Source organism: Phaethon lepturus, unplaced genomic scaffold (assembly GCF_000687285.1).
Source record: "Phaethon lepturus isolate BGI_N335 unplaced genomic scaffold, ASM68728v1 scaffold49674, whole genome shotgun sequence".
NCBI classification, from domain to species: Eukaryota; Metazoa; Chordata; class Aves; order Phaethontiformes; family Phaethontidae; genus Phaethon; species Phaethon lepturus.
The window spans coordinates 3,798-23,491 of NW_010533482.1; the positions used below are offsets into that span (position 1 = coordinate 3,798).

At 37.1% G+C, this 19,694-nt stretch overlaps 1 protein-coding gene across 1 annotated transcript; it reads right to left on the reverse strand.

The window, feature by feature from the left end:
• Window positions 1-698: 698 nt before the first annotated feature.
• On the reverse strand, window positions 699-19,150 carry RCOR3 (REST corepressor 3). Its single transcript, XM_010285187.1, has 10 exons — window positions 19,076-19,150; window positions 17,261-17,313; window positions 15,393-15,554; window positions 14,910-15,034; window positions 13,314-13,392; window positions 10,378-10,596; window positions 8,608-8,685; window positions 7,747-7,804; window positions 2,051-2,292; window positions 699-1,620 (listed from the first exon to the last, which is right to left on the reverse strand). The coding sequence occupies exons 1-10, from the start codon at window positions 19,116-19,118 to the stop codon at window positions 1,276-1,278; spliced, it is 1,404 nt and encodes a 467-aa protein (XP_010283489.1). The 5' UTR covers window positions 19,119-19,150; the 3' UTR covers window positions 699-1,275.
• Between the last annotated feature and the right edge of the window lie 544 nt (window positions 19,151-19,694).

Sequence of the window (19,694 nt, forward strand, 5' to 3'; positions counted from 1 at the left end):
ACCATTTCAGGAATAAGCAAAAATAATTTTCTAAATACCATGACAGTCAACATGAATATTATTACATAGCCAAGAATGCAGTATTTTTCAATAGCTCAATTCAGATGAGACCGTTTCAAACAGCACTACTCAAATTTGCAGCCTGGTTTACTTGTAGGGTAGAGGCATCTACTTAAAAAAAAAAAAAAAAACCTAAAAAACCAAACAAAAACCCCAAAACACAGACATAATCGTTCAAAAGAAAGACTGGGCTGGCTGGCAGCAGGTAACAACTGCCACAATATTCTACTACCATCATCAGCCTCTATACTTCCCTCATGAATTCTTAGGCAAGATATCAATGATCTAACATACAGGAACTGCAGACAGCCATTCTAAGAGGAATGAAATTCTACTGTACTTAAATTAGAAGAATTAGTGGAATAACAAATTAAATTAATGGTTCTTACTATATTGTTCCTCTCCTGTCATCCCCCTGGGTGGTGGAAGTTGCTGCCTCTCTCTCCACCCTAGCCCACAAGAGATATCGCAGCAGAAAAGTGGACTCCTGTTTTCAGTTAACTTCTATGAGTAGAACACGCATGAGATTTAGTAAGTTTGGTACAATAGCTCATTGAGTCTTCAGAATCCTCTTTCAGAGGAGTATTTAATAAGACAGTACCTTTTTAAACAAGAAAAAGTGTTCTGAGAAAAAAACATTAAGAGAAGAAACACCTAACATTTATAAGTGCGTGAAATGCTTCTACTGTTACCTAAACAGGGCCAAAAAATCAGAACCTAAGGCCATTTTTTTTTTTTTCACTAAAAAGTAAAAAAAACAAAAGTAATTCACACACACACAAAAACCCAATGCTACATTTAAGTCTCCTACAATATTACCTATTCCTAGATTTGCCAGACTACTTTCCTGTAGTTAGATGCTTGACTACAAAGAACTGTAATAAAATAAATAGAGTAAAAATCAGTTAAACAAAATCTTGGTGTGTCGAACATTTATTCACTTAAGAAGTTAGCTTCCTTCAACAGTTACTCATAGAGAGGAGGGCTGTATTGTAGGCATTGTTCTGCTGTACAAGTCTTCGACATAAAAATATTTTTATACAGGTGGTCATTCATGTGGTTCCGTTTTTAGTTATTAGCTTGCTCCTCTGTAAAACTGGTCTGATACCTGTGAAGGCTTGCTCTTTTCTCCCCTTCATTATTTGGAAAAAAAAAAAAGAGTACATTGATACAATTTTTCAAATGTAGGAGTTAGCATAATTCTGCTTTATTTCTTCAGTGCAGAGTGGACTGGGATTCTGTCTGAATTCCAATGAGCGAGGGTGGCTGCTGGCCGCTAACCGTGGTTAACACTGGCCTTGGGTTTAGACGAGGAGGCATGGAATTAGCTGGGCGGATGAGTGGTGGGGGAGGCTGATTTAGAGTCGGCCTTGGCTGAATAAATCGTGCCTGCTGTTGAAGCGGCGGAGGCTGACGATGGAGAGCAGGAGCAGCAGGAAGCGCTGGACGAAGTAACGGGGGCGGCTGATTTAAAGTTGCCATAGGAGCGGTAGGTGCTGGAGCAGATGCCTGTGCTGGAGGTGAAGGGCCTAAACACTGAGTGGCCGGAGTGCTTTGTGCCTGCACAAAGGACAAAGACAAGACTGCGTGAACAGCCGTCCCAGCCAGAACGTGATGCAGTTGGGCTGCCACTGTCCACTACACAGGAAACAGCATTTAAAAAACAAAACCAAAAAACTGAGAAGTTACTGAAAAGAAATCACCAACCAAAATATTATAGACAGCAGAACTAAAAATATTTATGAAGCAGGAGTCTTCTTTCTAGAACAAGAACTGTATTTTAACAGTAAAACAGTAACATGATCATCACTATGAAAGGTGCAGTCCTGCTCCCAGCTGGTTAACGACATTGGCTGAAGTTCTATGCAAGCTCATCATCATTCTTTAGAATGCGGTTTGCCACTCCACACCAGTTAACCTTACATTATATCACTAAATAAAATGCTGTTCCTCAACCCATGCTTACTTATTTCTGGTACACAAAACACACCTCATCTTCTTCATCAGTGCTCTTTCCTGATGGCACATTAGAAGTATTTTTTGTGTCCTCCCCTAAAGCAGAAGCATCACCATTAGAAGCCAGGGTTCCTTGTTCCGCTTCCCATTCCTGCAATACCTCCTCTAAGTTAAACCGACGCCTGTAGTTTACAAAGAAGTTCTTCACTTGGCCAACAGTCTTGTTGCCAATTACATCTGCAATAGCTTGAAAATCTTTACCATATTTTCGGACACCTGGAAGGCAAAGTAAATAACATAGCTGTGAAGAATCAGTCAGACACAGCTACGTGTGATGTATTTATAGAGAGAACCTATGGGACCTGCAAACCAAGGACTCGCTAATTAGGAGGACTTCTCAGTTAGCAGAAGGCCTCAATTTCCATTAAAACAAAATAATTTTTAATTGCACAGCTATCAACATACAAATCAAGAACTTTATTAAATGATCATTACCCACTCTTCTTAAAGATCCTGGCTTACTCACCAAGCCTCCCAACCTAAAACCACAGAGATCTGGCCTCTGACAAATAAAGTAAATCCTTCAGTGTGCTTTCAGTAAGGGCAGAAGCCCAAGACAAGTTCAAGATGGGAGAAGGAGGGTGACCGAGCATGTGTGTATAGCTGTAAACAGGGCATAACACTAGAAATGTCAAGTGACAAGTGTTGATAGCGTCTATAGGTTCCCTCCATGCCAACACACAGATGTTTCTTTGCCCACAACCTGTACAGGAGTGAGAGCGAGCAGTAGCTACTGCTCCAAGCACAGGGCAGAAGAGGGGACACAGTGCATAAGTCATGATATACTGCTCATTCCTCCACCTGTTGACATGCTCTACTGAGGCTACAAAGAGCAGCTTGCAAGTATTGATCTGACAGTCTTTTTAAAGCTTTCAGTCACCATTCAAGATGGGTAGAAGAATCTGGGATTTTGGGACAACCACCTTGGGGAATGTAAGTAAATATAAACAGACACCAATAGCTTCTAAGACAGCCCAGCACAAGCCTCCAGGATCAAATCCTCCAGCGAGAAGCAGCATGACAGAAGATCTTTGAATTGTTCTTTTCATTTATTTTCATATTGACATCAGTAGGTCATTTTTGTTTACAAGCACTTCCCAAGAAAATGCTGCTGGCCCTTTCCAAAAATCCCAACATATGCTTTTTAAAGTTCTAAAACTACATTTTCATATAACATATGCCCCCCCCCCTTGAATACAGCATTCCATAGTTTTTAACCTAAAATTGGAATTATAATCTAAAGTTTATTGATTTTTCTCTCAGTTGTATTTAGGGTATCTAGTTCCTCCTCCCTCCTGCTTAAGGAAAAAAAACAAACCTCAAACTCTCCAGCATCCTAGAACACAGCTTTTAGCTGCACAAAGTGTATTTTTAATCACAAGTGTCCAAAAGTTTAGAGACTAGACAAAATAAACCAGAGTTTTATTCCAGACTCAGTAAACAAGACTAATTTTTTTGCTCTCAGCTATGCATGAGTGATTTGACTTCTTCTGTGAAGCTCCTGATAACTAAACTCATTCTGAACATTGTACACTGCTTAGGGGACAGGCACTCATTACAGGAAAAGAAATTTATGCCTGATTTCATGCCTTGCTTCAGAAAGTGAAGCAAAGGATTCAGAAAGTGAGAGTTGTTTCAAATCTGAAAGCTATGTTCCTTTTCAACTTAATTGTAAAGAGTATGACCTTCAGTTTGTTCTGCTCATTTCTACTTTCTTCATCAACAGGTACTTCTGACATGGTAATGCACACTCACTGCAATTTAAGAGAAAAGTTTGTCTCTAGGATAGTAATAATTTCCGTAGCTGAAGCTGGTGGTTCAACTGTCAAATGCCCAGCTACATTTAAGAACTTTTCTGGGGCATACAAAAGAATCCAACTATCCTGACAGCAAGAACCTTGGGAAGACAACAAAGGGACCTAGCAGAGCCACGTGGGAGGGCACGTATCTAGGCAAAGACAGGGATTTGGCTCTGCTTTTTATCAGTTGTACACGGGATGAGCTATACTCCTTAAAAGCTGCGTGTACCCACAGAGTGCTCCCTCCAGTGTTTTAATACTCTCCGATTGCCCTATCATTACCACCGTTACTAATTTATAATGATCATTAAATGTCCACAACATATCTAACACCCTGTACAATTTATCAAATGAACAAAGTGCTCAGCAGAACAAAGCACATTTTTGTTTGAAACCTAATTCAGGCTTTTAGTGATTTCAGCCTTTCCTGTTATTTCTACTCTTTATACTTCTTCCTTCCCCTTAATCTGCAAACCAACTGAGCCTGTCGGCTAACTTCAACTTCAGTTGTCAAAAATAAGGTCTTCAAGGCTATTTCCAAGCTTGAGAACAGTATATCTTGCCTTCACTGAGAGCCCAACTGTAAGATAAGATTTAAAGAACATAAAATTCCCTTAGTTCAGCTACACACAGCACTACTCATTTTGGATTCTTTTCAGAGTGCTATTTAGTACTGCTCTAGCATCACCACAATGACTTCTACATGATAACGTAGTAAAACTCTTTTAAGCTGCATCAGAAACGGAGGAAGTTCAATACATGTTTATGGAAGTTTTATGCATAAGGTGCCGGCATATCTGTAAGAGTTGATGCCAACTCATCATCCCTTTCAAATTGATGCACATTACTTACATATCCTCATACAAATTCTGTGCTAAACACCAATTTGTTTCTGAAGCATTTAATCTGTTATCCAGTAAAGAATAATTTTACTAGGTTGCTGAAAGTGAAGCTCAAAAGATGACTGCATAGCCTCACTTCACATGTATGAATGTCTTTCTCCCAGCTCATTTGAAAGTAGCCCTGATCATGGGAATCCTTCAAGCTCTTCAAAACTTTGCCCAGTTGCAAAGGCACGCTTGAACATGTGCATGCTTGAACATGCGCATGCTCACCATTACAATGTTTCATCTTGAATGTCTAACTCTGAGAAACTCATAAATCCAAGTTTGATGCTGTCTACGCTGCTTAACATTGTGCAGTACAGCAAACACTGACAGGCACACAAAACATTAGCCTGGGTCCATATCAATATAATACAGCACCACAACGAGGCAGAAATAGTTAACAGCAACCCCCAGGTTATGAGAGCTGCAGTTTCACCGCGATGGGATTACAGTGCTCCTGGCAACTACCTTACCTAGAGTTAGATCCTGGTTGTCCCAACTGCTTTCCACTGCAATGCTACGGAAGTCATGCACTGCTTTTCAATTCAACTTTTGTTTTAAGGCTTCAAAACAACATTTTTGAAACTGCAATTTTCATCTGGCCAAGATCTCAGTTTGAAAAGCTGATCGTGCTCATACATTTCTATACATAAATAAAGTTTGTAACTTCAGAACACCTCAAGTGATGAAATGGCCCATTACATTCAGTAACTATTCAGACAAAGTTGAATAGTAACCTGATAAATTGTACTGCAAAAAATTGGCTCAGAGATCATAAGTCTGAGTTCACAAGCCCACTGCAGGCAGCCACACTGCTTTCAAGATTACACATGTAGCTCTATTTTAGGGTGGTTTTTTTTCATTACCTCCTCTTTAGTTATTGCCAATCTCTTGTGATTAGCCCACAGATGACAAGAGTTTTTTCCATGTTTAGGAAAAACAGTACCAAAATTGTATTACTGCAGATTGTTTTTATTATTTCCATGTTAGGATTTATTGTCTGAATTCAAGTGAACAAATCACAGAAGTGCCACCTACCTGCTTAATGCTTATGATTTCTGTGAAATTATTAAAATTATTAAACTTATTGAAATTATTTATGTGCCAAAACGTATCAATACATTTGATGAAATAAATTTATTTTAAATGTACAAACTAAATGTCCCCATGCTAAAGTCAACTTCCAAGTTCAAGCCTAACACACATTAAGGCATCTTTTAGCACAGCAACTATGGCTACTTTCTTTTAAAATCAGTCAGGGCAAAAGACAGCATGGCTCCTTCATGCAGAAGTCTACTAGCTGAAGCAATTATTTTGAAGCAAGAGATCAGAGTCCTTAGCCTGAGGGACAGGAGGTTAATACCTAGAGCACTCTTATTCCAGGAGGGAGACTCTACTACCAGGCAGTAGGTAAGGGAGGAGTAGGTAAGAATACTATGTCCCTGGCATTAAGGTGCTCTCCCATCTCCATTTTATACAGTGGCAAAGAAAGTGGACTAAAAAGGAAACAAACATAAGCAGGACATGTAAATTCAGTGAAAACAGGTTTCTTCCGGAAAGCCTGATTTCTCACCCCACCCTTAAGTATTAAGCCTGACTACCTTCATGAAACAAAAAACATTCCCTAGAAGAGAGACCAAAAGACCAGAACTCCTCTCCAGGGAGTCATCAGCAACCCTCATTCTTTCATCCACACTCCAGTTTTATTATTTACCTTGTCGGTTACATAACAAAAGCTCGATGCAATCTTACCGCTTCCCAAACAGATGCTTAGTGAGAGCTCTCATAACTAAACTATGAAAATGCAAGATGGTTTGAATCCTTTCATGCTAAGGCTGGCACAACGAACCTGGGTTTTCCCCACTTCTCCGCCAAGCATTCTACTTACTAGACTATCATATTAAAGACAGGCATCTCCTTCAGTTGCATTTGGGAAGAAAATAAAAAAAAGTGAGCTTCTTAGCAATACTGAGAGGATGAACTGAGGAGAGAAAATGTTTTGGAGATGCAAATCCCAGTCTGAGGCATGCAGGTTGAAAAGCCATGGCTTCAGACACACCACGCTCTTCAGCATTTCCATTCGCACTTCAAAATAAATCTAACTTCAGGTTCAGTCACCTGGCTAATAACCAGGTATGGCACACCTGACAATTTTACACTGATATCCTGATCTAACTGAAGGCTGTACAGTAAAATTCAGCCTTTAATTTTTAGGGAGATGAAGAATACAGAGAAATAAAGCAGATGTGTATAACTGAGCTGATTATATTATCTTAAAAAAGATGATCCATAGGAGCGAGTCAGTATACAGTGACTTCAAGAGAGCATTAGGCTCTCCAGATATTTCCCTTGCATGTTCCTGGATTATGCAGTGCATGTTAAAGCAAGACAAGAGTCAGTTTTCCTTCATATAAGTGAAATAGCTGCAAATTAGCTGTATCAACAGCCTACTAGAAAATGTTGGTTTTTCTCCAATAAGACTGTTAGTTAAGTATCCGTATTCAGCTTCAGACTCTTAAAAGGCCTCCAACTGGGTAGGTATCTGCTCTTTTATTCCCTCATGAGCACAAAAAACTAACTGTAAAGCAGTTTTACTTCTGCTTTTTCCTACTTTAAGGAGAGATGTCTTTCTAAGCATTTGCTTCAAATTTTATTACTTCAACTATTACTTCAGTCTTCCACTTTAGAGAAATTAATGTAAGGTGATTTAGAAGATGATTGAAGGGACTTTTTGGTTTTACTACAGTTGTTAAACCCAGCTTAGCTTTTCTAGTCGAGATTTAATATGGGTAACTGAAAGACTAGTGTCATGTTACCTGAATGAATGTCCTAAATATTCTCACTGGTTTTGCTGTTTTCCCAGTAACTTTCGCGTAAGACCAGATAAACTTTAGCTTTTCATTAGAGGGAGATACAAACATAAGCCTGAGTACCTCTTCAAATCCTTTGCATCAGATTTCAAGTCGCTACTACTATTAACATACCTTGTACTGCAAGAAGCTGCTCTTCTGTGGTCCAACGGGCATTGATTTTCTGATTAGACTATTAAAATTAGAAAAACGGCACAAAGATCATGAAAATGTTTCAACAGCTGCAAAATGTCTGAGCATCAGAATGTGTTTTACTTGCATTATATTTTGTAACACAAGTAAAAATCTCTTGCTTATAAGCCATAAATTTATAGTTCAAGATTGCTTTCATGAACAGGAAGTAGCATTTAAGGATTTGAGCTTAGAACCACAGCAATAGTTTTCCCTCTGTTTTATTGCAATTCTTAATATCAGCTATATCATAATTTATGCACAAGCTAATGATCTTTATGCAGACAGAATTTGAATTTATAGTTACATTTAGATTAAACTATTAGGACTTGGTGTGTGGAGTGTTTTGCATTCACATTATGTTTCATATCCAAGCCTTTAAACCAAGCAAAAAAAAAGAACTTCAATAGTAATAAATCTTACACTTCGGATGCCCAAATGTATATATAATCATGTTTTCACAAAGAACATAGAATTTACCGCTAGCAATCTACATTAACTACTTTTAATCAGAACCGTGTTCCCCCCCCCCATATATCAGGGCTCAATTTCAGCTCCCTATTGCCACGAACAGAAATGACATTTCAATTTCTTCCGCCTCTTTATTCAGCCAGTTGCCATAAAAAAAGCCTACCACTAAATTCTTGCAAAGAATCCAGACAGACTCACCCCTGCACGTAACTCAACAGAACCTGTTTACAGGGCTGCATAAATGCAAACACTATGCTGCAGCAAAACACATTTCTGTAACTTCCTACTAATGTAAGTGCAAGGCCACAAGTTTTAATATTTATTCTGATTTACCTCAGGAGGTTTGAATTCTTCAATCCCGCCTTCCATTTTCTGTTTAAGTGCACTGTTTACTTGCTTAGCATTTTGAACCTTGGTCAAAAACAACAAAGTTAATCAGCTCCACAAAGAAAGTTGGTCACTTTACACATATATCTTCACTAGGATTGCCACAAGTGTACCTCCTAAGTTAGAAAGAGAAATATTATGGTTTAAGGCTTCACTACTTTTAACTGTTTAAAAAAAAAAAAAAATTGAAAGAATACAGCACAGTTTACTATAGAGAGAAAAATATTTAAGCCAGTCTTTCAAAAGAACAGTTCGTCTGCAGGAATATTAAAAGTAGGACATAACAAGCAAGTTTTGATAATGATGCATATGTTTTTGAAGAAGAATGCAGAATATTCTTGACACAAAATTTGGTTCTTAGAAATCTAAGTGAGATGTACTGTATACGTTAACTTCTTCCTTCTCCAAAAAGCACTTTGGGGGGAAAAAAAAAAAAAAAAAAGAGAAAGATTTATGAGATGTTTCCAGTTAGTTCCTTCTGACAGACTGTTTTTTATTGACCTTAGATCATCATGATTTCCTTTAAGTGTGATTCTTGAAATGAATTAAAATATTTAAATAAAATATCTTAGTCTATAAAAACAAGAGAGCTTCCAAATCGTACACATACAGATCTATTAGCCATTTAAACCTGACAGTGATGCACATAATGTAATGGAGGTAAGAAAATAGTTTTGCATACTATGGTGCACAGCTATTACAAGTGTTCTTTAAGTATGGACACAAAAGCAGACAACTCAATGGGAGAGTCCAAAGGCTGCGTCTCTGAGATCACTGCAAGAAAGAAAGAGAAAACACAACCTCAAGGCTATAACTCACCTACACTTAGGCTACAGAGTGAAACCCACCTATGCTATTCAGCCCCCGTGTCCTGCTGTGACAGAAAGAAGCATATTTCTCCTGTAAAAGAATACAAGGGAGCACAAACCCCATGAAACCCTTTATTTACTCTGTGACTTTGCAACATGGCAGCTATTCGCTGTCTAGAAGGAGGCAAAAATTCCACGAGATAAGCCTTGACTTTGTAGCCCCATCGCTCCTAGAAAGCAAGCATGCACATACTGCTGTCCCCTTAGAAGCTGAATAGATTCTGTGTTTCAACTTTAAGTGCCAAAAGTTAACTTCTTCATGCAAAGGATGCAGGCAATTGTCCTCTTAAAGATGAAGACTACAAAGCTTTTCGAAATTTAATAAGAAGTAGAAAACTCATCAATTCAAACAGAGAAAATAACTAGGCCCATGACTTCCCTCCCCCCATACTTTCATGGTATGTGGGGCCAGAGATCCAGAAAAACAGCATAAATTTTAAGCATAACATATGCAGCTTCCACTGCTTCACTGGTCTTATTCTCACTTGTCACACAAGTATGTTTAACACAGTTAAAAACCCCTCAAACCAAATGTGACTTTGGTTTTCTCCTGTCCCCAGATCTGGAACACTGTTTTCATGCCATACTCCACCCCCCACTTCCCCCCCCCTTTTTTTTTAAAGGAAATCATCTTGTTTCATGTTATCCACAAGAGCAGATGAACATAAAAAACAGAACTGAAGAATAGCTAGTCAGCTAGTGTCCAGCATTTCTGGTGATAACTGTGGAACAAAATTAGAAAGACTCACATTAAAGAAGTTTCAGAATCTTCATAGATAATCTTCAAAATCATTACAATCAGAACAATCTGAGATGAAAACAAAACAAGACCAATAACCCATGGTACCTGTCGCTTTAATGAGATTAGTTCCATATCCAGCTGTCTAAGAATTGTGTTGGCTGCATTGGGACTACAGGAAACAGCTATCACATCTTCTTGGGTCAGGTACATGCCTTTTGGTGGACGGCATTTGGAACGCTGAGAATGGTGGCGATGCTGCAAGCTCTGATACTCTCTTCTACCCAGACCTATTTTGCTGGTCTGAACAGGCTGCTCATTATTGCCCTTTAATTTACAAGAAATAAATCATTAAAGAATAACAGTGTCTAATATACAACTTTATTAAACTATCACATAACATTGTAATGTCATATTTATGACCAAGAAAATCTAAGCCAACATCCTTCCCTGCATGTACGACCCAAAGTCTTGCAGAGGAGCTGATGGAGCATACCAGCCATTTGCTGGATAAGCCTGCATTAGTCTTAGAAAGGCCATTTTTCAAAATTTTTTTTTTTTAATGTCTGAAAATACAGTAAATGGTATAGAAATCACAGTCTGAATACTGTGAAAGAGGGCAAAAATCAAGAACCTTATGTAAGCATAAGGTAAAGAATATATATATTACATCTTTAAACCAAGCAAGCAGTGAATTTACACATTTATTTCTGGTCAGATATGAAGAGTTCGGGTGAAGATCAGACGAGAAGAATGAGTGAAAAGTCAACCAGGATGGGCAAGAATGCAAGATGACACTTTTCCCTGCTGCAAGCACGATAACTTGGAAAGCAATAGTGCTGTTTGCTTTGGCAGGAGATCTGAGATTTGAAAGAGAGAGGATGGATTTACTTTTGCAGTCATTATAAAAATCCATGTAATTTAGCAAACTTAAGTCTTCGTTGTTTGCTTTTTTGAAGTGGAAAGGGATAGCAAAGAGGAGATGCAATCTTTGTAGCTGCTGTTTTGATATGTTTGAACACATAAAAATTTGATTTTTGTCTTCAACAGGCACTGCTGCACAACAGCTAGTCTGCATGTATGTGACTCCCATAGAGCAACCAGGTAGGGTCCCTACAGACTAGGAGTGGAGAAGCAAAAATGACTTTCCCCGCAAGGATTTTCCAATTCAAAGCAATGCTAAGTACCAGAACAGAGATGAGATTCAGGCTTTTTGCGACTTCAAGCAGCTCCCTACTGCTCCTCCCTGCTGGCATCTATGCAGGTTAAGAGGAGGTGGTCATCTGATCACAGTGAAGAGAAAACAAATTGCAGCAGCCATTATTACTATGTTCTGTAGCATTAGTACAGATCAGCAAACAGTACTTTGCTCTGCTATGCTTGACCTTCTGCCACATCCTCTTCCCTGCTAATGTAACATCTTAATAGAGTCCACAGACTTCAGGGAGGCAATCTTAAAAGCACTTAAGATATTTGCTCTTCCTTGGAAAATTCATATATAGCCTTACATCTTTGACGTCTGAAAATCCCAAGGTTAAGTTTACTTCTAGCCCATTTATACTATTTGTTTCTTGGTTCTGCGTTGCTCTTTCAGTATGAAATTGCAGTTCCTGTCTGTTTAATCTGTATTTAAAATGAAAATAGTCTCTCAAGCTTTTGTCTTGCCAAGCTAGAGTGTTTGGCTTGTTTTAGTTTTCTCCAGTAACAGAAAGTTTCCATTGCTCTGTGCATTTGAGTAGCCTGCTCAGTTTATATTTTGCTTAGAAAGTGAGAGTACACAAATCCTACCAGAAATATTACTTCATGAAATTACCTTATGTAGATCCAAATAGCTGATCAGAAACTGCAAACCTATTTGTCCTGTTCCTAGAAGTCTATGAACACACTACTTTCATTCTGGACTGCATGTAGTGATTCAAACAATAACTAAGGAAAGTAAATTGAACAAAATAGCCCTTATTTAAAAGTGGCTTAGGCAGCAACTCAAATCAACAGATTGCAGGAACATTGTTACAACAGCAGAATAAAAAATTAAAGTGTTCATTATCAGACCTTGTGCCATTTCAAATTCTAAACCACATATTCTGGCATGTTAAAAAAAAAAAATCTCAAACCCTTTTACGGAAGGGAGTAGTTGTAATTGTCCTTCCCCCCGCCCCCTGCTCCCCAGGCAGTTAAAGCAATACATTGAAGGTCACTGCAAAGCTGAGAATGGAATCTAAGCTTATCAGTCTCTTACTCAGCATCATTTTTGGTAGAACTGCAAAGGTTTATTAATAATCCTAGATACCACTTCATCGGAAAGTTTTGCACTACCTCTCCTCTCATATTCTCAAGAAGCATGAACTCTATCATTTTAGGAAAATCACAAATGCATTAAGTTCATTGAGGAAATAATCAAACATTTACATGCTTAACTGTGTTTTTCCAATCTTGTTCATAAATAGCTTAATGTTTACCAAAAGAACCCCCCAAAAAAGCAAAACCTGAACATACCTCAAACACAGCACTCATCTGTTAAGCTAACAGTAAGTGCTCATTAGAGGAGACAAAAATGTTGTTCTCCAATTGATTAGTAGAAAGTGTCTCAATAAAGCCACATAATAGTGGAAATGCACAATGTCATTGTGGCTTTGAAAGAACAAAAAAGTTATTCTTGGAAAAATGTCATTTAATTTTAAAATGCAAAGGAAACATTTAGTTTCCAGTAATTCACAACCAGTAAAACTGTAAACATATTAACGAGACAGAAGTAGGGGTAATGTTGTTTTACCAGGTAGTGATAGCCATGCATCTCTTACAAAACTTGGAAGATCTCTCAGAAGATAGTGAAGGTAATGAGAGATGCATTTATGTCCACAGAATGGCAAAAATACACGGTAAAATTTTTTTTCAGTCAGAAGTTGTCAAGACCTTGATCACCTAAAACCCCTGTGAACTCATCAGGCTGCAAGCTAAAGCTCTTTATTACAAGTCATACTCTTCACAGTAACACATTCAAAGAAAACAAACAAACTGACATTCACCATTAAGCTATCTGTTACCTCCTTTTTGGCTTCTTTTTTGGGATCATAATCACTATCATTTCCATCCATTGGATGAGCTTCTTCTACGTCATCATCACTGAGGACAGATGATAAGAAGCTGGTAATTTTATATATTTTTTTAACCCCAAATATAAATGTGTATCAGGTAAGACAAAATTATCTACTCCAAAATACCTACTGTGTATACAAAGTATATGGCATCTCAACGTTATTTGTAGTTTTCAAGAGAGCTGTTACAAACTTATTTGCTTTATCAAGTTTTAACAATTATTGTGATAAACAAGCAATCCTGAACTGTAGTTTCAAAATTACTTTAAGCAGTGCTGGTACTTGCTGCCAAAAAATTTGGTGTCACCTTTCTTCAGTTCAACCACTTGTGCCAGCATGAACACACAGAGTCAACTATACCAAGGCTAGAAATAAAACTAACGTGGGAAATGAAAGGTTAACAGATCAATTTTCAAACCACTGCACCAGGTGTATGAATAAACCCTTGCTGAAGTCTGTGGGGAGCAAAAGGGGACAATGTAAGATGGGAAAACACAGGACTGCTTTTTTACCAAAGTGCTCAAGATGTAGCAATTTTTTTGAGGGTGAAATCCTCTGAATTAAATCACAGAGAAAAGATTGAAAAGATAACAGTTAGTTTAGCTGAGTCCAATCCAGTCATTCACACAATATAATTTCTGAATATATAAGTGTAAAAAACCCCCTAAAATTTCTAATCATTAAAAAAACAACAAAATTATGTATTAGAAGCAAATTTATTTTCTTCTGTAATTTTTCAGCTATAGGGTCACTAAGTAAGCATATGAATTTTAGATTTCAGGAAGTTTTTTTTCAATAACATGTAATTAAATAGACCTTTTTGCTGTAGCTAGCCGGTTTTCTGTAGATGTAAAATCATACTTTCCATATAAACACAATTATATTACTTACACATTCAACATACTAAATCACTTTTTAAAAAGTGCAAGTTAATACTCAAGTATACCAAATACAACATAATTTTAATTTCACAGGAACTAGGGGAAACTTCATTCCCTTCTATCCAAGACAATTTAAAACTATTTTGAGCTCTAATTCTCTTTGACTGATGGCAGTTCTAAGTCTCCTAAAATCAGATTTGTATTTATATAATGTTTTATTGTAAGACAGTACTTGGGCATTCTAATTGCTACAGTTCTTTACAGTGGTTGATCTTGCAATTTTAATTCCATTCTAAATGTTCAAAAAACCCAAACACCAGAACGACCCCCCCCCAACCACTCCCCTCCCCACACAGTAATATAGGGCTAGACTTCCCAAATATAGAATTATTTCTAAACCACATCCCCAAACTTCAGGTTTTTTTAAACCCTTGTTTTTACCCATTAAAGCACTCAAGTGTGTTACTACAACTCCACCAACTGGAGTGATACAGTTCTTAAAGGACAGGTACCAAACCCCTTGCTAAAAGCAGAGACATCACCACAGATGCTCAAACCTAAAAACATGGTTCATCCTGAAACATAATGGCTGGAAATTACTCTGACATTATCTATGTAGAAAGACTTCAGTCTCTGGTTAGCTACTTAAGAATATAAAACTTACCTGTCACCTTGATTATTTCTATTAGCTAGTTTTCGAGCCTGTCGATCCATCAAACTTGTCCTAGAGCGAGTTTTTTTCCAAGAATAGTAATATTTTACAAGGCTTGCAATAGTCTTGTCTGGAAGCTAGAAGAATTCATTAACTTATTAATACTTTTAAAAATGTAAAATTCCACCCAAGATTATATTCTGCTCTATTTACAACCACCTTTACTCAAATATCTTAAGTGCATGGATGAGATGGAAAGGAGGGATGTATTTCATACACATTTTTAAAAAGGGGTTAGAGGGGGGAAAGGCTTTTTCTAGCCATAGTGAAAAAGCTATAGGTCCAAAAGACATAATAAAATTAACTTAAATCTTATATTCAAGGTTATTCCTGAAGCTTCTACACAGAAATCAACATGAAATTTTAGCCCAACAGGAGCCTTTGTTCTTAGTGCATCTGAACTGTTTAATGCTTCTGATTAAAATATTACTTTACCATTTGCTGGATCCTGTGAAAGCTCTTTCCATGGAAGCTAAATGCTTGTTCAAATAAGACTTTATCTTCAACTGTCCATTCATCGGGGAAAGGAGTGAAGTTAGGGAGATCCGCAAGGGACTTCTCAATATTGTGTTTATGCCAGAACAACATGCCGAGAGCCTTTGAAAAGAAATAGTCCCTTTTTGGATTTGGTCAACTTTCTAAAATGTTGAGACAAGTTAAATAAAAACCCTGCAATTTATTTATTTAAAATAAAATTTGACTATTAGAACCCCTTCTCAAAACTTATTTACAATTTTATTGGCTATGTACTATAGGTTACAAAATTCTCTTTGGAGACAATATGAAGAGTGGGCACATCTGTACTTTACTAAAGCTATGAAAGCTAGACAATTTAAGGTTGGTGTGGCAGTGGTAATTCTGAAGTAGCATGAACTAGGCTGGATAGGCTCAAATCTGACCTGCTCACTCTCTTTACAAGCATGTATCACCTAGACAGTTCAGGCCTTTCTTACTAGCCCACTGAAAAAAAGAAAATTAAAATACTTTTCAGCAGCCAGAGGATCATCCAAAATGGAAGTCTGAAAGTTCCAAGTGAGAGTCTTGGTCTTTCTACAACTCTCCAATCCACAAATAATAGCATGCCCACTTCCGTGTCATGAGCATCTAATAAGAATTGAAATTTAAATATATTTTCTTACATAGTTTAATTTCTCTATATTCTTAAAGAATTTTACGCTGATTAGACTTTCTGCCAGAGAATCAGTGAAAGATTTGATGCCACGTCTGGCATGGGAATGGGGAAATGTAATCCACTCTGTTTCAACCGTACAGTGCAGACATGATCACCAGTTGTTCATCAGCTCTCCAAACCTCTGATTTCACATCCTTCTAATAACCTGGACATAGCAAACCTCTTTTCTTGTTAAAATGACAAGTGACAAGCACCTCTTGCAAAGATAATTTCTATGCCACTGTGAAAAGTCTATAAATATTTTGTATGACAAGTTGTTTTGAAAATTAGCTTTTTTTGTAGACTTTTTTTGAGATCTCTCACTTTCCTCTCTCCCCTAATGAAAGCCAAGCCATAAACAAACATCACCAAACTGCAGGTATTCTGGACACCATAATCTCTTTTTCAGACAGCAGTTGACTAGCAAGTCTTTGCTATTATGAGCTTCCATCCTCCAAAACTCGATCGTTCAACTTGTTTCCACTTGTACACCAAATATTATTTTTTGCAATAGGTTATCTCACTTTTACATAAATTAGTTAATTTATGAAGAAAACTGCAATAGAACTAAGTGCAAAGTTTTATCCTGTACTTTTTACAGGATGGTGACTAAAGGTTATTAAAAAAAAGTGAACTTGTTTGTTACTCTGAAACCTAGAATTTGATTCTATTTTCTTGCCTCTGAAAAAACACTCCAAGTTGGTTTGCCTTTTTTTTTAAATATGCAAGAAACCTTTCCAGTGCTGTCCTTATGGCAATTAATGGTTCAAAATTGTACCATATTTTAATGCTAATATTAAGCGTTAGATTTGTAAGCTGCTTTCCTAAGAAATCCTTTAGCTAAATATACACACACAATTGCATGACATGCCCAGTGTATCAAAAAACATACCAAACCTTTCAAAAGTGCACATTACAAGCTGAGCATGTCATGAAAACAAAGAGCTCAATCTTTTGCAGAGAATCCAGACCACAACTGTATGCAGATCCATTTAACTGCAGTGTTTGCTGCCGTGCCTGAAGAGAAACAGCGTTAATTAATGGTAACCAAGGGAAAAAAAAAATGAGTTGTGTTATACTTTTATATAAAAAAAAATCCTTTAAACGAGCACTCTCATTTCACAGCACTTACCTGTTCCACATTGTATCCATGTTTTTCCTTTGCTATTGCTATATATTCATCCACTGTAACAAAGCAATGTCAGAATTATTCTTTAGTACTTTTAGTTTTGCTGTAAGATGACACAGAATTAGCCATCTAATGCGGAAAAACAGTTTTCCTGTGCTTTAATATACTGCATAGATCCAGGTCCCCCAAAACATTAAATATATTAATAGCTTTATTAATAATAAATAAACCCACTGTCTTTAATCCAACATTTAATTTTATAAACTTTTTACATAAGCTAATTCTCAGGAAAAAGATTCCCCCCCCCATCTTTACTACAACAAAGCCACAGAGGGTCATCATTTATTTAAATCAGAGACTAGTTGGTTATTGAAAGGCTGTTTCTTCTTGGAACCCACTCCTAAGAACACAGACACACTGGAGGTGTGTGCAGACACCTGTGTTAGTTTAAAATTGAACTACTTCTACAGTTTGTATTCCCAAACATGTTAAAAATTTATGTGAAGAGATCCTAGATCAATGATTATGCATATCCTCAATATTAATATAGTTTTCACTGACCAATGTGAATTTTAACCATGGCATAAAGTTAGTTTTCAATAGAGAATATGAAAATTCAATAATTAGGTCATCAATTAAGTTGGACTTGATGATCTTGAAGGTCCTTTCCAACCTAGTGATTCTGTGAAATTCACCAATAATGTATTTTTTAAAATAATATTTGGCCATACTAGAGTCAGCTTTGAGTTGAACACTTTCCATCATTTTGCAATTAAGTCCTGCTAGTTTTGATCTTCAGTGGGTACTTTTTATTTTTAAAGAAACAGACTCTTCACATTCACCTTCTACAGTTCACAATTAAGTGGCAACTAAATGTAGTTGAAAGGAAGCATGACTGAGAAAAGGAAATAATTATAACTTCAAGCATTGGAACAGGCTGCCCAGGGAGGTGGTGGACTCGCCATCTCTGGAAGTGTTCAAAAAACATGTGGATGTGGCGCTTCAGGACATGGTTTAGGGGACATGGTGGCGCTGGATTAATAGTTGGACTTGATGATCTTGAAGGTCCCTTCCAACCTTAGTGATTCTGTGATTATTCTAATGGACCAGAAACGTCCTTGCCATGAACTGCTGCAGCAGTTAATTCCACTTTAAAGGAAGGAGAAAGTGTTTAATAACCATAGTTGTACAGTATTTTATTTCTAACTGTTCTGCAGTAGTAGAACATCCCTCAAATGTAGCGGGACCTCTACCTACTGGTAATAGGTAGAAACTGTCCTGAGCACCAGGTTCTCATGACTGCATCCTCAAAGTTTACTCCCCTATATTATATATGGGAAATACTAGCATAGGAGGCAGGTTTAAACTAGATTAAACAGATAATTGATCACATTTAGTGAGATGATTCCTGTATTTCAGGTCACTTTTGAAGGGAGAAAATGCTGTTTTTTCTGCGCATTGCCCTTGAACTGGGCCTCAGCACATCTTTTCTGAATTTATCCAATGCAACTCCTTCTCCTAGAAATTTAGAGCATCAAGTCCCTCATGTTTAGATGTTTTATTCCTTTTATTAATAACTAAAGGTTTCACAGTAAATGATGATGATGATACAACACAGGCAGTTTGATTTGAAACAAAAACAATTATAAGAGAAGGTGATCTTTCCTTTCCCTGAAGCTCTCAAAAAAAGAGAAGCTTTGAGTCTAATTTACTAATTTGAAATTTCACTGTGTGTAAAATAAAGAGTGAACAAGCACACCAGAAACAATTATTTAGTTATACTTAAGCATCCAAATTCCCAAGCAGGGAAGGACTTACACTTGGCATCTGGAATATTATGATACGGAGACCATACAAGCATCCCTCCATTATCTTTATCAGTATATTTTGTGGCACCTGTAAGAAAACAAGTAAGTCTCAGTATTTATAAATATGATCTAGAGAACAACTACTCACTGCACAGTAAGTAAAAGTGAAGTATATTAGGAAGTCCAGCCCAGCTACTACAGGGAGAAGAAAAAAAAAAAAAATCATTAATTATACATTATTTCCTTAAGACATCAAATGGCTGAATTTGAACACTACTCTTAGGAGGTTAAGTAATAACTGGATACTAGACAGGATCCTGGTTACCACAAATGGAGCATGAAAGCACATTGCTCAAGTCAGCATGGATGCAAAAAATAGAGGTAGTTGTGTTGAAACAGTCCTCCAGAAGTTATGATTATCTGTTAGTACTCTAAAACTTATCACTATTGGAGGAGTACCAGGATCTACTGGGTTAAATCTGGGTTCCTTAAAACAAAACCAAAAAAGATATATGGGCTAGAATCCAGTCACCATCCCTGATCCTTTCAACAGGGAACTATACTTAACAACTATACCAGAAACAATTGTGTTCATCTCTCTCTAGTTTTGATTTTCATAGCCATGTAAT